The sequence below is a fragment of the Haliotis cracherodii genome, unplaced genomic scaffold, assembly GCF_022045235.1.
Source record: "Haliotis cracherodii isolate W230 unplaced genomic scaffold, xgHalCrac1.p SCAF_9, whole genome shotgun sequence".
Lineage (NCBI taxonomy): Eukaryota > Metazoa > Mollusca > Gastropoda > Lepetellida > Haliotidae > Haliotis > Haliotis cracherodii.
Window position 1 is genome coordinate 6,299,881 of NW_027266343.1, and position 16,613 is coordinate 6,316,493.

At 39.7% G+C, this 16,613-nt stretch overlaps 1 protein-coding gene across 1 annotated transcript in view; it reads right to left on the reverse strand.

The window, feature by feature from the left end:
* The window catches only part of LOC139452451 (uncharacterized), a 30,613-nt gene extending 16,533 nt beyond the window's left edge, over positions 1-14,080 (reverse strand). Inside the window, exon 1 of the mRNA XM_071233936.1 lies at positions 14,008-14,080. Within this exon, the coding sequence (XP_071090037.1) occupies positions 14,008-14,080 (73 nt within the window). The remainder of the gene's footprint in view (positions 1-14,007) is intronic.
* Between the last annotated feature and the right edge of the window lie 2,533 nt (positions 14,081-16,613).

The window sequence follows — 16,613 nt, forward strand, 5'->3', positions numbered from 1 at the left end:
ATCGAGACGTCGTTTTGTGCAATAAACCAGAAGATGTTACCATAAAGTTGTACGTTTTCCGAGTGTCATACGAGGAGGTATGCACAACAGACACAGAGTGATGGCACTCACATACGTCCTGTGTCATAGGAGGAATAAGGAGTGCTTGTTAGCGCAAGGGAGGGCATCTGACTTGCCATATAATGCAACGTTTTATTGCTCGGGGACGTTCGGAGGTGCAATGTCGGTGATAAGAGTGTCATGTTAAGTTTTTATTAGGAAGGAGGCATGTGCTAGTTCCGACTGTAGGACAACCAGACACTTTGGATAATATGAGTTTATACCTGTATCGTCTAACCCGCTTTCATATCTGTAACATGACGGGGGTGTCTACCCGCTCTAAACCCTGTAGCACAACAGGGGTGCCTATCCCGCTCTCAAACCTGTAGCATGACATGGGTGTCTACCCGCTCTCAAACCTGTAGCATGACATGGGTGTCTACCCGCTCTCAAACCTGTAGCATGACATGGGTGTCTACCCGCTCTCAAACCTGTGGCATGACATGAGTGTCTACCCGCTCTCAAACCTGTGGCATGACATGGGTGTCTACCCGCTCTCAAACCTGTAGCATGACATGGGTGTCTACCCGCTCTCAAACCTGTAGCATGACATGGGTGTCTAGCCGCTCTTATATATGTAGCATGATAGGGGTGTTTACGCACCTAAAAGTCTGTACCTTGACATAGTTGTCTATCCCGCTCTAAAATCTGTAGCATGACATGGGTGTCTACCCGCTCTAAAACCTGTAGCATGACATGGGTGTCAAGCCGCTCTCAAACCTGTGGCATGACATGAGTGTCTACCCGCTCTCAAACCTGTAGCATGACATGGGTGTCTAGCCGCTCTCAAACCTGTAGCATGACATGGATGTCTACCCGTTCTCTCAGCTGTAGCATGATATGGATGTCTACCCGCTCTTATATTTGTAGCATGACATGGTTGTCTATCCCGCTCTCAAATCTGTAGCATGACATTGGTGTCTACCCGCTCTTATATCTGTAGCATGGCATGGGTATCTACCCGCTCTAAACCCTGTAGCATGACATGGGTGTCTATCCCGCTCTCAAACCTGTAGCATGACATTGGTGTCTAGCCGCTCTCATATCTGTAGCATGATAGGGATGTGTACCCACCTAAAAGCCTGTACCTTGACATGGGTGTGTCCCGCTCTTATATCTGTAGCATGACATGGGTGTCTACCCGCTCTCAAACCTGTAGCATGACATGGGTGTCTATCCCGCTCTCAAACTTGTAGCATGACATGGTTGTCTATCCCGCTCTCAAACCTGTAACATGACACGGGTGTCTACCCCACTCTCTCACCTGTAACATGAGACGGGTGTCTTCCCCACTCTCTCACCTGTAACATGACATGGGTGTCCACCCCACTCTCTCACCTGTTACATGACACGGCTGTCTAACCCACTCTCTCACCTGTAACATGACACGGGTGTCTTCCCCACTCTCTCACCTGTAACATGAAACGGGTGTCTACCCCACTCTCTCACCTGTAACATGAAACGGGTGTCTACCCCACTCTCTCACCTGTAACATAAAACGGGTGTCTACCCCACTCTCTCACCTGTAACATGAAACGGGTGTCTACCCCACTCTCTCACCTGTAACATGAAACAGGTGTCTACCCCACTCTCTCACCTGTAACATGAAACGGGTGTCTACCCCACTCTCTCACCTGTAACATGACACAGGTGTCTACCCCACTCTCTCACCTGTTACATGTCACGGGTGTCTACCCCACTCTCTCACCTGTAACATGACACAGGTGTCTACCCCACTCTCTTACCTGTAACATGAAACGGGTGTCTACCCCACTCTCTCACCTGTTACATGACACGGGTGTCTACCCCACTCTCTCACCTGTAACATGTCACGGAAATCTACCCCACTCATTCACTCGCAACATGACACGGGTATCTAACTGAGTGGTAATTATCCTGATGGTAAATTTAGTGCTATTTGCATTAGTGTTTAGTACTGATACCCATGACCAAATATTTAGCATTCATACATCTTCTTGTCAGCGGCAAAATGGAAATTGAGTTCACCCTTCTTTCAAATTGCTATAGAGGTGATGATAGTATTTGCCTCTGTCGTCTGATCTGATCAAAGTTATGTCTCTTTCGTAACAATTCGTTTTACAGAGTTGCGTCGTTTTTCCTGAGCCAGGATCTGGATGTCGCTGGCTATGATCGCCAAGACTATGATCGTAAGATCTGGAAATACCGTTAGAATGCTCGCAGGTTTCGTCAAATAGGTAGACGTCTACGTGTCCGTCACTTGGGGATTTCTACCACAATCATCAAGCGATACTTAAAGTGACACGGGACCTATCATGTCACAGAGGAATTCTATCTCTACACACGACACCCGTGTTATAAACTCTAGTTATGTCTTAAACAGCCATAGCGCTAAAATAAAATCCACAATAATGTAAGTCACGTTGTGGGATTAAGCAGCGCTTGAGATGAGCGGTCGATGACTACCTTTAAACTGACACGTTGATATAACTTAAGTGTTGTTCACAGCAGGGTTCCGAGCCGCGAAAAGAGGCGTAAAACCTCACTCAGTCACTAACATCGGCGTAAACCTGATACAACACCGCTCACTCAAATAACAGTTCTTGAAACAACTGCAGCGGTCATAAAATGCCCACAAAGCCTTCCTGGCATACCGGCTGGCCCCTGTCGACAAGCTGACATATTTTAAGGACCGTGAGTGGTGAAACGAAGTAAAAAACAAGAACTGCCATATTTCCTCGATTATTTCGTATATTTCTTTCAGACACTCTTTCCCCGAGGTCTTTTCGAGGCGTATATAATTATATTTTGATTCGCTCTGACTCATCTTCGGTAGCGTAGGGTAGTTTAAAAGTTCTCAAAAATGCCTCTGATAAGCGGGATCGATCGATCGTTACGCAAAGACATTAATGGGGAGAATTCCGTGCATAAAAACTACCCGGCCCACCATTTATTCCACACCCTTCGTTTAATCGAGGAAATACGGTATATAAATTGTAGGCTTACAACGAGGTGGATACGGTTTGGTACATTAACCCGTATTCAGTTGGGGATATGCATACAACGCATGTATCGCAATGCCATTTTTATCATTTACCAGTAACAAACGGAGATTGAGGTGCGAAGCGTTTGTTTATTGTCATCTATCATCCAAAACTGGCTCCCACATGAGATATCGCTTGGATTAGATCAAGCGATATCTACACTGTAGATATCGATGCAATGAAATTACATCACAAAGCTTTGCAGACCATTGTGACGTCACTGGTTAACAAGACGTCACAATCAAATGACATCACTAATGGCTCTGCTACTGAAGCTGTTAGCAGTACTTTTTACACTTAAGACACTGCTAATTACTGTCTACAACCCGAAAAAGTTGAAAGAATGATTTTGGATGATAAATAAAATCTCACCCTCGTGTCTTTTGATATCAAATATATCAACACGAGTTGATAAAAGTGGGAAAAAATCCTCGGCAAGCCTCGGAGTTTTCCCACTTTTATCAACTCGTGTTGATATATTTGATATCAAAAGACACTCGGGTGAGATTCTCTATATTGCCAGATGAACTCAAGACGACACGTTCATCAAAGTCAAAGATGATATACATAGCGCAACGCACGCCGTTTCGATGTAACAAGAGTGCAAAATGCCTGTAGCCAAAGCTGTAGGTTACAGGGACATTTATCAGATCATTGTACAAGTATTTTTAGTATAATACAGATAAAGTAAGATAAAACATATATCATCCTTAGTCGATAACGTCTCCCATATATCACCTCAGTGTGCAAATGCCAAATAAACAAGATGAAACAATTCCTCGCATTATCAAGAAACGCCTGCGAAAACGGTATGAAATTAGTGAAAGGCAATTACACGACTCACAAAATTTGAAAAAATTACATGTGCCCAATGGGCTTGAGTTTAGTAGGTCTCATTCTCTGTGACCTCAGGAAGATGACAAGGAATTTCGTAACCAGGCCAAACATCTGCCTGGTTCTCAAATACAAAATATGTTTAAATATAGGTCATAATTAATTTTCAAAATCAAAGTAGTTAATCGTCATCTCATATAATATGAACAGACTAAGTCTCTTCGTGTGTTTGCTTGTTGTTTAACGCCGCACTCAGCAATATTCCAGCTATATGACGGCGGGCTGTAAATAATTGTGTCTGGACAAGACAATCCAGTGATTGAGATCATGAGCATCGATCCACGCAATTGGGATACGATGACATCCATCAACCAAGTCAGCGAGCATGGCCACCCGATCCCCTTAGTCTTTTTTGTGTTACGTCGCAGTCAGAATATTCTAGCTCTGTCATGGTGGTCTGTAAATAACCCCACACCCCAGCCATCCACCCCCGGGGACAAGATAAACACGTGGTGGATATCATGATTAACGTCGGCGACCTGTCCATCCGTCAACAAATACAATGTCAAATACCCCTCTTCTTGAAGGTATATATTATTTCTTTAAAAGCATTCAACGCAATATCTGTGGAAAAATAGCGTGTTATATATCCTGTTTAAATCCTGATACTTTACCCTGAAACCATTTGGTCCAGCTGTAAGTTTTGTAAATGTTAGATGAAAATAATCTTTACTTTCAACAATGTTTTTCCGTTACAGTTAACTGGATATCCTTTCATTTTGTCGGGAGGTTGAGGAGCCTAGTGGTTAACGCTTGTCAAACCGAAGGGCCGGTTTCGATTTTCCACAAAGGTACAGTGTGTGAAACCCATTTCTGGTGTCCCATGTCGTTATATTACCCAAAAAGGCGTAAAACCATACTCACTGTTCATTTTATCACCTATCTTAAATATCTAGGACCTGCATCACGTTGAGCTTTGCTCCCATATTAAGCTATGATACAACTTAATAATACTGGTCAAAACTCGTTAATCCCAAAACCCGCTCACTTGAAAAGGAGTCGTGCTCAACAGTAGATTACCAATTGTTCAGTGAGTGAGTTGGGTTTAACGCCGCTTTTGACAGTATTCCAGTTATATCACGGCGTGTCAGCTTAATGTGGGAGGAAAGCTCGAAGTGATGCAGGTCTCAGACGTTTACCACTTCGGTGAAACCCACCAGCACGGGTATGGTGCTGACAAACCTAGAAACATAATCGGGGCGAACCGGGATTCGAACCCACAATCATAGGTTTCTGGCTTGCCAAAGGGACGCAACTCTGCACAACGAAACGCGGCGCCTTAGACGACTGGGCCACCCATGCCCCCACCAATTGTCCAGCCTGAGCCTACTTGCTGCAATAAGTTTAATGTGGGAAGTGATTTCTTGTGTGTATTTAGCATCGTCATTTAGTGTTCGATTGATATACGTCATACATTTTAAGATATCAAACAACGTGTTGTTTGAAATACATTAAACTTACTGGGGATGCCAATTAGCCCGTTATCCTTCCCATCATAACAGTAATGAAGATGAAATTACCCGGCTGAATCGAAAATTAATAACTACAATTTTATTAAGATTTATTTAGCATACTTTATACAATGTGAGTGTAATGTTAAGTGAGTGAGTGAGTTTGATTTAACGTCGCTTATAACAGTATTCTAGTTATATCACGTCGTGTCAGCTTATTGTGGGAGGAAAGCCCGAATTGATGTAGGTCTCAGACGTTTACCGCTTCGGTGAAACTCACGATCACGGGTATGGTGCTCACAAACCTAGAAACATAATCGGGACGAACCGGGATTCGAACCCACAATCATATGTTTCTGGCGTGCCCAAGGGACGCAACACTGCACAGCGAATCGCAGCGCCTTAGACGACTGGGCCACCCGTGCCCCCTGTAGTGTTAAGACCAAGTGACACATTCAAAACGCTTTTTTGTAGTTACGCTACCGTGTTGGGATTTACACACAAGTGCTTTTATGGGCGTATAAAACAGGTCATCAAATTAGCCAAACTATTTTGGACTTAATTATGCAAAGCGTGAAGAAGAGGAAAGTTAATTTTGTATAATGCCCCGAGGGACCTGTTCATTTGTGTGTAAAACAGAAAATAAATTCACAGGTGCATGAGTTAAATTTATCTTAACTCGGTACATAATTATGCGGAAATATTAATGTAGTCCATGTTATTTTGTTCTTTATGGTTGCAAGATACAGGCTATTGGCTCTTTCCGGCATCTTCAGTTTTAGAGTTTTACAGGTTAGTTTTACATTTCCGAATGTCCATATATTTGACAGCACTAGTGTTTACAATTTTATTTACGGTTGAGAACATTTATTATCCTTTTTTTAATAATGGCGAGAAATTATTATCCGGTGGCAGATCATGAGAAAAACATAATCTTGGGGCGATTGGAGTATTTAGTGTCGGGAGAAGTGGCAAACTATAAGGGGACATATAGAGAATATCACCCAGGTGTCTTTTGATATCAAATTTATCAACACGAGTTTATATAAGCATAAAACTCCAAAGCATGTCAAAGCGTCATCTGCAAACCAGATATTTGATTTATTCAAAACTATGAGCCTAACACCTTGCAAGAATGTTATCCTTGTGGCTTGCAATTTCTTATTTTTCAAAGGTCTATGACATAAAAAAAACAATTCAAGAATTTTCAGGGACAATTTATTCTTTTAGATAAAATCCCAGCAACCAGCCCCCTAGAATATCAAAAGGTCCGTACCTAAGTCCCGAAGCGAGTTATTTTCCTGATTTAATCAGTTGATCATATAATATTATACCACCTTTTGATACTTTAAATAAACTTAAACTAGAACTATTTATTATGATATTATAGCTGCTAGATGAGAACAGTATCTCTCCAATTTGGGGGAATATTATTTAGAACAAACATTTTAGTTATATTCCAGAAATGTGCCGTTAACTTCAAATATTATTTAGAATGCCTTAAATGATAAAACGCTGTCAGTATCACACAGATCTCTAATAGTTCGGATGCCCTTGTCCGTGACTCTATCTCCCAATATCTTAAAAAATATTCAGTTTGTAGTTACAATCACATTTCAGTTTATTCCGGGTAAGAAATGGGCAATGTGTAGGCCGGAATGAAATACAATTTAGAAAGAAAATCTTACCTATCAAGACAATACCTTGTACATTGTACGTCTTATAGTATTGAAAATTTGAAGTTATGTTAGAGAATAACCAACGAGAATAAGAATGAGCTCATCGACATGAAACAATCTGAACTCTTCATCATATGAAACAATCTGAACTCTTCACCATACGAAACAATCTGAGCTCTTCACCATATGAAACAATCTGAGCTTTTCACCATGTGAAACTATCTGAGCTCTTCGCCACATGAAACAACAGAAGTTACAATCACAATCAAATCTCGCTGTATTCCTGGAAAGAAATAGGCAACGTGTAGGCTTGAGTGAACATAAAGAAAATCGTACTTGTCAAGACAATACCTTGTAATTGTACGTCCTATAGTCTCTATAAGCTCTTCACCACATGAAACAACATAGGCTCCACGCCATATGAAACAACATAAGCTCCACACTATATGAAACAACATAAGCTCCACACTATATGAAAAAACATAAGCCCCACACCATATGAAACAACATAAGCTCCACACTATATGAAACAACATAAGCTCCACACCATATGAAACAACATAAGCTCCACATCATATGAAACAACATAAGCTCCACACCATATGAAACAACATAAGCTCCACATCATATGAAACAACATAAGCTCCACATCATATGAAACAACATAAGCTCCACACTATATGAAAAAACACCTGCACCATAAGAAACATCTCTCTTTTGGCCAGGATAACACATATTTAGTTCTGTTTAGGTTTATCAAACCAGCTGAAGTCACAAGAAGATGTTGAAGTCTGAAAAATATCAACTGTTTGGTTTTTTGAATGCTTAACTTTTCATAAAAAACTATGCAGCAACTCTATGGGGCGATGAAAAACGTCTGAAGAATGTAATACTTATGTTTCATGTCTAGGTCATTTCATAATACATGTGTACATATATTAGCGTAAGTGATGTAAATAGAATCGAGGAGAACCATTTCCACAATCACAAGAAATTTCTACCAAAAGCAGAGTTCATTGTACGATTCCCACACTATCATAAGCATATGTTTATGAATAACTATCAAATACTGACCATACCATGAGTAGGGTTATGGATCACATCTTGTTAGACGAAAAGTATAAGACAACTCGCAAAATGTTAAACGTTTGAAAGGTACACCCCAAGCGAATACACACATATATACAGTAGAACACGGATATAACGAACTGTTAAAAAATCAACGATTTGTCTCCTATATATTATCATATAAAATTTACGCACATAACGAACTCTTTACAGCGAAGTAACGGATAAAGCGAACTGATATCTGATCCCCGACAAGCCCATCTACCACTAATTAGTGACATGTATAGCGTCACTGACAATTGGCTGTACGCAATCAGCGGCGAATCAACATGCCCGCAATTTTTTCGACATTGGGGTTGCAGACTGTATGTAAACTTTCGATTTAACCTATGGATGTTTTGCTGATTTATTTATGAACTTACTTCCTACTGAAATAAAATAAACACGTGATTTATAACAGAAAAAAACATAACAGATTAACTACGAACTATTACTGTTTTGGAAGCAGATATTTCTGTTTTCAAGGATGTACACCTGGACTGTAAATATCAAAAATCGTGACACTCTTTGTATTTTTCTTGGATATGCTGTCATCAGTTTGGATATTGTAGAGAACATTATTGTTTATGTCCGTATAAAACACATCAGGAAGAAGCCACACATTTGCACCTGTTCCTTATATTTTCGTCAGGGAAATAAAAAATAATTATGTAACCATGTACTTTCTTTGAATATGTTACATGGGATGACTTAATTCGTGAATTAATTACATTTAATGGTTGTATATAACTGTCAATGACATTTAATGGTTTTATATTACTGTCAATGACATTTAATGCTTTTATATAACTGTCAATGACAATTAATGGTTTTATATAACTGTCAATGACAATTAATGGTTTTATATAACTGTCAGTGACATTTAATGGTTGTATATAACTGTCAATGACATTTCATAGTTTTATATAACTGTCAATGACATTTAATGGTTTTATATAACTGTCAATGACATTTAATGGTTTTATATAACTGCCAATGACATTTAATGGTTTTATATAACTGTCAATGACAATTAATGGTTTTATATAACTGTCAATGACAATTAATGGTTTTATATAACTGTCAATGACAATTAATGGTTTTATATAACTGTCAATGACAATTAATGGTTTTATATAACTGTCAATGACATTTCATAGTTTTATATAACTGTCAGTGACATTTAATGGTTTTATATAACCAGTGAGATATTGTCTTTTACTATACAGACGTATTGTTTTTTATATTCAATACCTAATTAACAGAACACTGGAAATGATAGTGGATTCTCTCAGTTTAACGGCTGATGGTTCTTTAGTACAAAGTGAATATTATTGAACAGTTCAGAAGATAGACAGACAGAAGTTGGAAACAATACATGCCTAGTGGGAAAAGAAGATTCCTATGAAAGTATTATCAAGCATTTATCGAAATGGGGAAAATACATAATAAATACGCGACAATACGAAAACACATGAATTATTATGGTCAAAGAAATACTCTGTTAATTTTTCCCGACATATGAGAATATGCTCATGTATTTCGCGAAAAAACCCAACAACTTTATTGTTGCTCACGAGTAATGAAAATGCGCTAAATGCATTTAGGAAAATAATAAAAGAAACTGATTCGCTTTGTCGGGAAATGCAAATTTATAAAACTTAAAAGGTATTCTTTCGATATACGAAAGTATTCAAATTCAATGTGCTTTAATATTTTCTCGAAATGCCAAAATATACTGATGCATTCTAATGAATTCTCAGAAAATGTGGAATATACTTTATGCATATTCCTGCCACATGTGGACATGTATGCAGTCACTGTCACTGCTCCAGTAAGTAATTGCGCTTTGTTAGGTATATATGTAGGTATATTTGGGGGATTTTAACGAAATATACATGAGTGTGAACTGTAGCTGAAAGTACAGAAACACCTTTAATATCTAAATTGTTTTAATGGTTATAGAAGATAATGATTCAGACAATGTAAAGAAGACGTTATACCTTTAATACAAGAAGCATATAGTAATGCTTTCGCATAAAATCTGAGAAAACATGGAATACACTTTATGCATTCCCGCCAAATATGGACATAGATGTAGTCACTATAATTGCTACAGTTCTTATGCTTGGACTGATACTGGTAGGTATATTTGGTGGAATTGGTGGAGACAATTTCGTGAAGTGTAAATTCGTATCTAGCTGCAAGTTTGAAAATACCTGTGGGATTTTTCAGGTGAACAATTTACTTGGCTTTGCATGTGTTTGTGAAGGGTGCCACCGGTGGGGCAGGATACACGCCTGGTATTATGTTTATTTGATTATGATTCATACACTTGTGATATAGTCGGACTCTGCTTGAAGCTGAGATGTCGTACAATTATGAAAATGGTTTTGTCACTTTTATTGACCTTCCACTTCTTGTCTTCATCATGGCACCAATGTAAGAAATGATCATTATCGTTTAACGAAACAGTTCTTTTTATCAACATTTGTGAACACATATTGGATTAACACATAAACTCATTGTCTATTTCACAAGAAACATTATCCAAGACACAAAACGGGCACGGAACTGGATCAATTATAAAACAGTAATAACTCAATGAAGAAAAACGCCTTTTTCATATATGTTAACCATAAAGAGAGTTGCAGCTCAAGCAAATGTGAAAAGATGTGATATATACTGACCTGAAAGAATATTAAAATTGCTATTGTACAGGAAACAGTGTCGTCCAAGACACAAAATGGGCAAAATATATATTAGCCTTGGATCAGTTGTACAACAAATATTAACTCAATGAGAAAAAAAACATTTTTAATATATGTTAACCTTAAAGAGAGTTTTAACTCAATCAATTGTGATTTAAAAATATATATATTAGCCTTGAAGTATATTAAAATTCGATTAACTATGGAAAGATTTTAATATATATGTTATTTATAGTCGCGACGGTTAGATCATGTCATGCCCCTAATATAATGTTTCCACCACATAATGGATCACAGCTGAAGATGACGAAATGTATAGGTGCACAAGCTTTCGACACATCTATCGTATATCGATAATCGTAGTATTCACTGGTACTAAGCCATACCGCTTTGAAGGTCATAACGTCTAACAGTACTCAAATATTAAGTATTTGTATTTCTTGTGACGATGGAGTCACTGATTTGTGCAGTTGGTTTAAGGCAAGGGTGTATTTTGAGCCCCATCGTCTTTTCCTTTTTATCAATTAATTATGAAATGAGATTTGCAAAATGATAAACCCGACATCCAATTATTCCAAGATTTACTTGGAATACTTACGCTAGTTCATATATATTTGCCGAACACGTCATATTTGTATCGGCCATGATCTAAACTGCCGGAAAAAATATACACATGGAATTTGGATGTGACCAATAAATTACTAACGATATCAAAACGTTCCTGGACTGAAAACAGTCGCCGAAACACTGCAAACCTAAGTAAAAACACACTTATGATACCCGTATCAATTACATCACGATCACGGGTGGCCCAGTCGTCTAAGGCGCCGCGATTCGCTGTGCAGAGTTGCGTCCCTTGGGCACGCCAGAAACCTATGATTGTGGGTTCGAATCCCGGTTCGCCCCAATTATGTTTCTAGGTTTGTGAGCACCATACCCGTGCTCGTGGGTTTCACCGAACACGCCGTGATATAACTGGAATACTGTTAAAAGCGGCGTTAAACCCAACTCACTCACTCACTCTGTTGCATATATGTACATATGCTGAATGTGGATTTTGCGCTATATAGATAGCCTTATTATCATTATTATTATTCATTTGATAAAAAACATATTTAAACCTGTATCATTCATAAATATCGGCATTTGGGCTCCACAACGACAAATATTTATCTATAGAGAATGTAGACGATTCACCTTTACAGTAATTCCAACATATACTAATACAAACGGAAACAAACAGCATATAAAATGTTATTTGAAATGGGCATTACGGGGAGAAATACTTGCTATTTAAACATCGCTATGAATTTGGGTACTGACCTTGAACAATAATTATTATTATAATAAGTAATGTTCTGTTTTAGAAAGAAGTTTTCTTTAGAGTCTTTAGAAAATAAAAAAGGTGATAAAAATATTCGAAATAGTTTGAAGGTGTCAGATTAGGTTGAACGGGTATGTTGCTGAATGAAAGATGAAAAATATCAATTAAAACAAAACAAATGGACAATCCCCTTGTGTAAAACAAGATTGGATGATGAAAGCTTTTACTTTTAAATTCGTCTGATTTTGCCCTGGAATTTGTGATGGAGATATGTTGGACTATTTTGAAGCCCAGGCACCTTTTATTCATCAATTACAGTAAACAATTATATATTGTGTTAAAGCAGAGACAATACTATTTTCATGTTTCATCCAGATATGACGGGTCCCGAAAATATGCGTACACCTTAGGAGGTGAGGTGAGGTAAAATAGGGCTTAATGTCGCGTTCAAAATTATTGCGCTTACATTAGGCTACTACGAGTACAGACAACGTACTAATACTTTCCTGAGCGCGGTAAAAGAGTAGCTAGAGCTTTCAAGGAGAATAAATAGTCTACAGAGTACTGAGAGTACAGACAGCGTACATATAGCGTACTAATACTTTCCTGAGCGCGGTAAAAGGGTAGCTAGAGCTATCAAGGAGAGCAAATAGCCTATAAAATACCGAGAGTACAGACAGCGTACAGATAGCGTACTAATACTTTCCTGAGTGCGGTAAAAGAGTAGCTAGAGCTTTCAAGGAGAGCATATAGCCTTCAGAGTACTTGGAGTACAGACAGCGTACAGATAGCGTACTAATACTTTCCAAAAAAAAAGGTAAAAGAGTAGCTAGAGCTTTCAAGGAGAGCAGATAGCGTACAGGCTACTGAGAGCACAAGGGGCGCACAGACAGCGTACTGATACTTTCCTAAGAACCGTAAAACAGTAGCCATTGAGAGCATACAGGGGACGTATGGAGAGCGTACTGGCGGTTCACAGACCACGGAGTGTACGGAAAGGGTACTCCTATCCAACCCAGAGCCGTCCATCTCTGGAAACAGTGGGACTGTCCATGGTGCCGGTCTGCATTGTACCTTGGTTTTCAAAGTAAGCTGTTAATGGGGAGAGCTTCTAAAAAAGTACACCCGTGCAAGTGCTAAACATGGCGTGAACACTTGCATTTATCGGGTGTACAGCGTGTCGTTGTACAATACAACCGTAGCGCTACGACTGTCGTAAGTCTATGTTAAGATATGGGAGTTACGATGACCTGAGCGCTAAGCTCGATTTGTACAACGGCACCCTGGAGACACAGGAGAGCAATTGTCATGTCTACAGCGTTAGAGATTTGTCAATTCTTTCCGTGATGTTGACCAACAAGAGCACAACACAGCACATCAAACACCAGTGCCAGAGCAGTGATCACCCTAACATGGCCTGGAGTGACAACAGTTTCAACATGCAAATGATCCATGTATGTTACAAGCTAACGACCCGTGAAGATCCGGGGTAGAATAGTTCTTCAGCAATCATGCTTGCCGTAGAAGGCGACTATGCTTTTCGTAAGCGGCGACTAATGGGATCGGGTGGTCAGGCTCGCAGACTTAGTCGATGCATGTCATCGTATCCCAATTGCATGGATCGATGCTCATGATGTCAATCACTGTAAGGTCTGGCTGAATATTATGCGGCCTCAAACAACAAATAAACAAATAATAATATAAGCTGAGCGCTCTTACCGTCGGCCCCAGAAAGATGTCCATGAACCCGTGCAAGACACACCAGGAGCAAGAGAAGTGTGCACACAGCCATACCTGGGGAGCGCCAGCCTTAATTACACTTCACACCTGTGGGTGCCGGCGTTAACTGGCAAGCGTCTACATATTGTGCCGTGTCCCTCACCTGTCTAACTGCCCGTCAGTCACTGTCGGTGGACACTTATATCTCTGGCGTAAGACACTATCAGGGAACTCGACAAATGGGCGGATGACGCATTCCACTATCAGCTGTTTGGGCTCTGTACCATCGACACGTGTTAGAGTCAGGGGTGGCGATGCAGGTTCCATACAGATGTTATGTTTGATGCATATGTTTCAGACAGGTGTGTTGTTTGATGAAGGTGTTTCATTCAGGTGTGTTGTGTTTGATGCAGGTATCATTCGGATATGATTGTTGTTGTTGGTTTGTTGTTTAACGTCGCACTCAGCAATATTCCAGATATATGACGGCGATCTGTAAATAATCGAGTCTGGACCAGACAATCCAGTGATTAATATCATAAGCATCGATCCACGCAATTGGGACCGATGACATGCATCAACCAAATCAGCGAGCCTGACCACCCGATCCCGTTAGTCGCCTTTTACGAAAGCATAGTCGCCTTTTACGGCGAGCATGGGTTGCTGAAGACCTATTCTACCCGGATCTTCACGGGTCTATTCGGATATGAAGGTGATGAGCGACATCTTCCCGAGGCAAGGGAGTTAACTGACTTTTAAAGTCCAGTTTCAACCCTTGCCGAACTGGGCTGGAATTATTGAGTTATACTTTGGCAGGACTAACAAGTCTATGCAAAGTCCAATCAAAATCCGTAACGATATCGACATCCGGTTCATAAACATGGCAACTGCCGTGCCGAATTCGTTCGATGGCAGGATTTGTAGAGCTTGTGTACCATCAACCAGCGTCAACATATTTTCCAAACCCTTTCATGTTCCTAATCAAGGTGTTCAAGTGATATGACACGCTTCGCGAGGTAAAGTCCGTTTTAGTACAATAAAGATTTTATTAAAGATGGTCTTGACTGGGAGCCGCCAATTTGTTTGAAGCAAATGCAAGTGATATGAGAGGTAGAATCTGATTAGTTAATAGGAGGGACATAGAAGGGAAATAACTCGTAACAGCCACTGGTGGCGCTATGATCGAGCCCAGAAATTCCAGACTTGTTTGGCAAGGGTGGAAACTGAACTTCGAAAGCCAGTTAACTCCCTGGTTGAAGATGGTTGAATGAGTGAGTGACTGTTCCAGCAATATCACGAGAGGGGAACACAAGGAATGGGCTTCACATATTGTACCCATCTAGGGAACGAACCCGGGCTTCGGGGTTGTACTGCCCTGATGGCACAGATTTAACTTCCAGGAAAAAAACACTCATCACAATGTTCCAGGTGCTCCAACTTTCATTCAAACGCATCTGAGTACAGAATCTCACTGCGCATGCTTGCAGTATAACATCCGGTACCCTAAAATACGGACAAAACACCAAAGACTTTCTTATCCAGTACAAACCGAAATACTCATTTTATGCTGAAACACAGCATCCCTCCTTTAACCATTCCCTGATACTGAGGTGTCTTATGTTTGATGCAGGTGTTGGATACAAGTGTGTGATACATGTGAGGGGTACTGGTGTGTGATGCAAGTGTTTGATGCAGATGTGTAGTATTTCCTGCAGGTGTCAAAAGCGGACACACCCAAGACTGTTAGAGTGCAAGTCTGTCCCTATCCAGGCAATGTAACAGTGTAACAATGTAATTGTTGTTTGTTGTTTAACGCCACACTCAGCAATATTCCAGCTATATGACGGCATTCTGTAAAAAATCAAGTCTGGACCAGAAAATCCAGTGATTGACATCACAAGCATCGATCCACGAATTGAGACACAATCCATGTATCAACCAAGTGACGAGCCTGATCACCTGGTCTCGTTAGTCGCCTCTTACGACAAGCATAGTCGCCTTTTACAGCAAGCATGGGTTACTGAAGACCTATTCTACCCCTGATCTTCATGGGTCCTACATTACGATGACACTATAGGTCAGATATTGCCAAGAAAATGAAATGCACAATATATTTATAGTCAGCTTGATTTTATTTACAATAAAAATCATGAGTTCATGTTCTGGTTCCCTGACATGATATGATTCAATAAATACACATAGAACACACACAATAACAATCATCTACAACAACAACAACAACAACAATGATCTACAGTCTTAATTACGATGACATAGCTTTATGTGACCCACCATGAAATAAGGGACCTTATGGGTGAAAAATCACATTATGACTTCTTATTATGTTTTAAAACTACAGTATCTTAGGAACATAAAAATACAGTTCACAAGAGATACATGGCATCAAACATTTGGATTAATTTTCTGCAAAATCTCATTTTCCTGAAATAATAACTGTTATAATTAATTAAGATACGGTGGCTGATTAATCAAAAGTTTGTTTGTGTGTCTGTTGTTAATGCTGTACTCAGCAATATTCCAGCTATATGACGGCGGTCTGTAGATAATCAAGTCTGGACCAGACAATCCAGTGATTGACATTATGA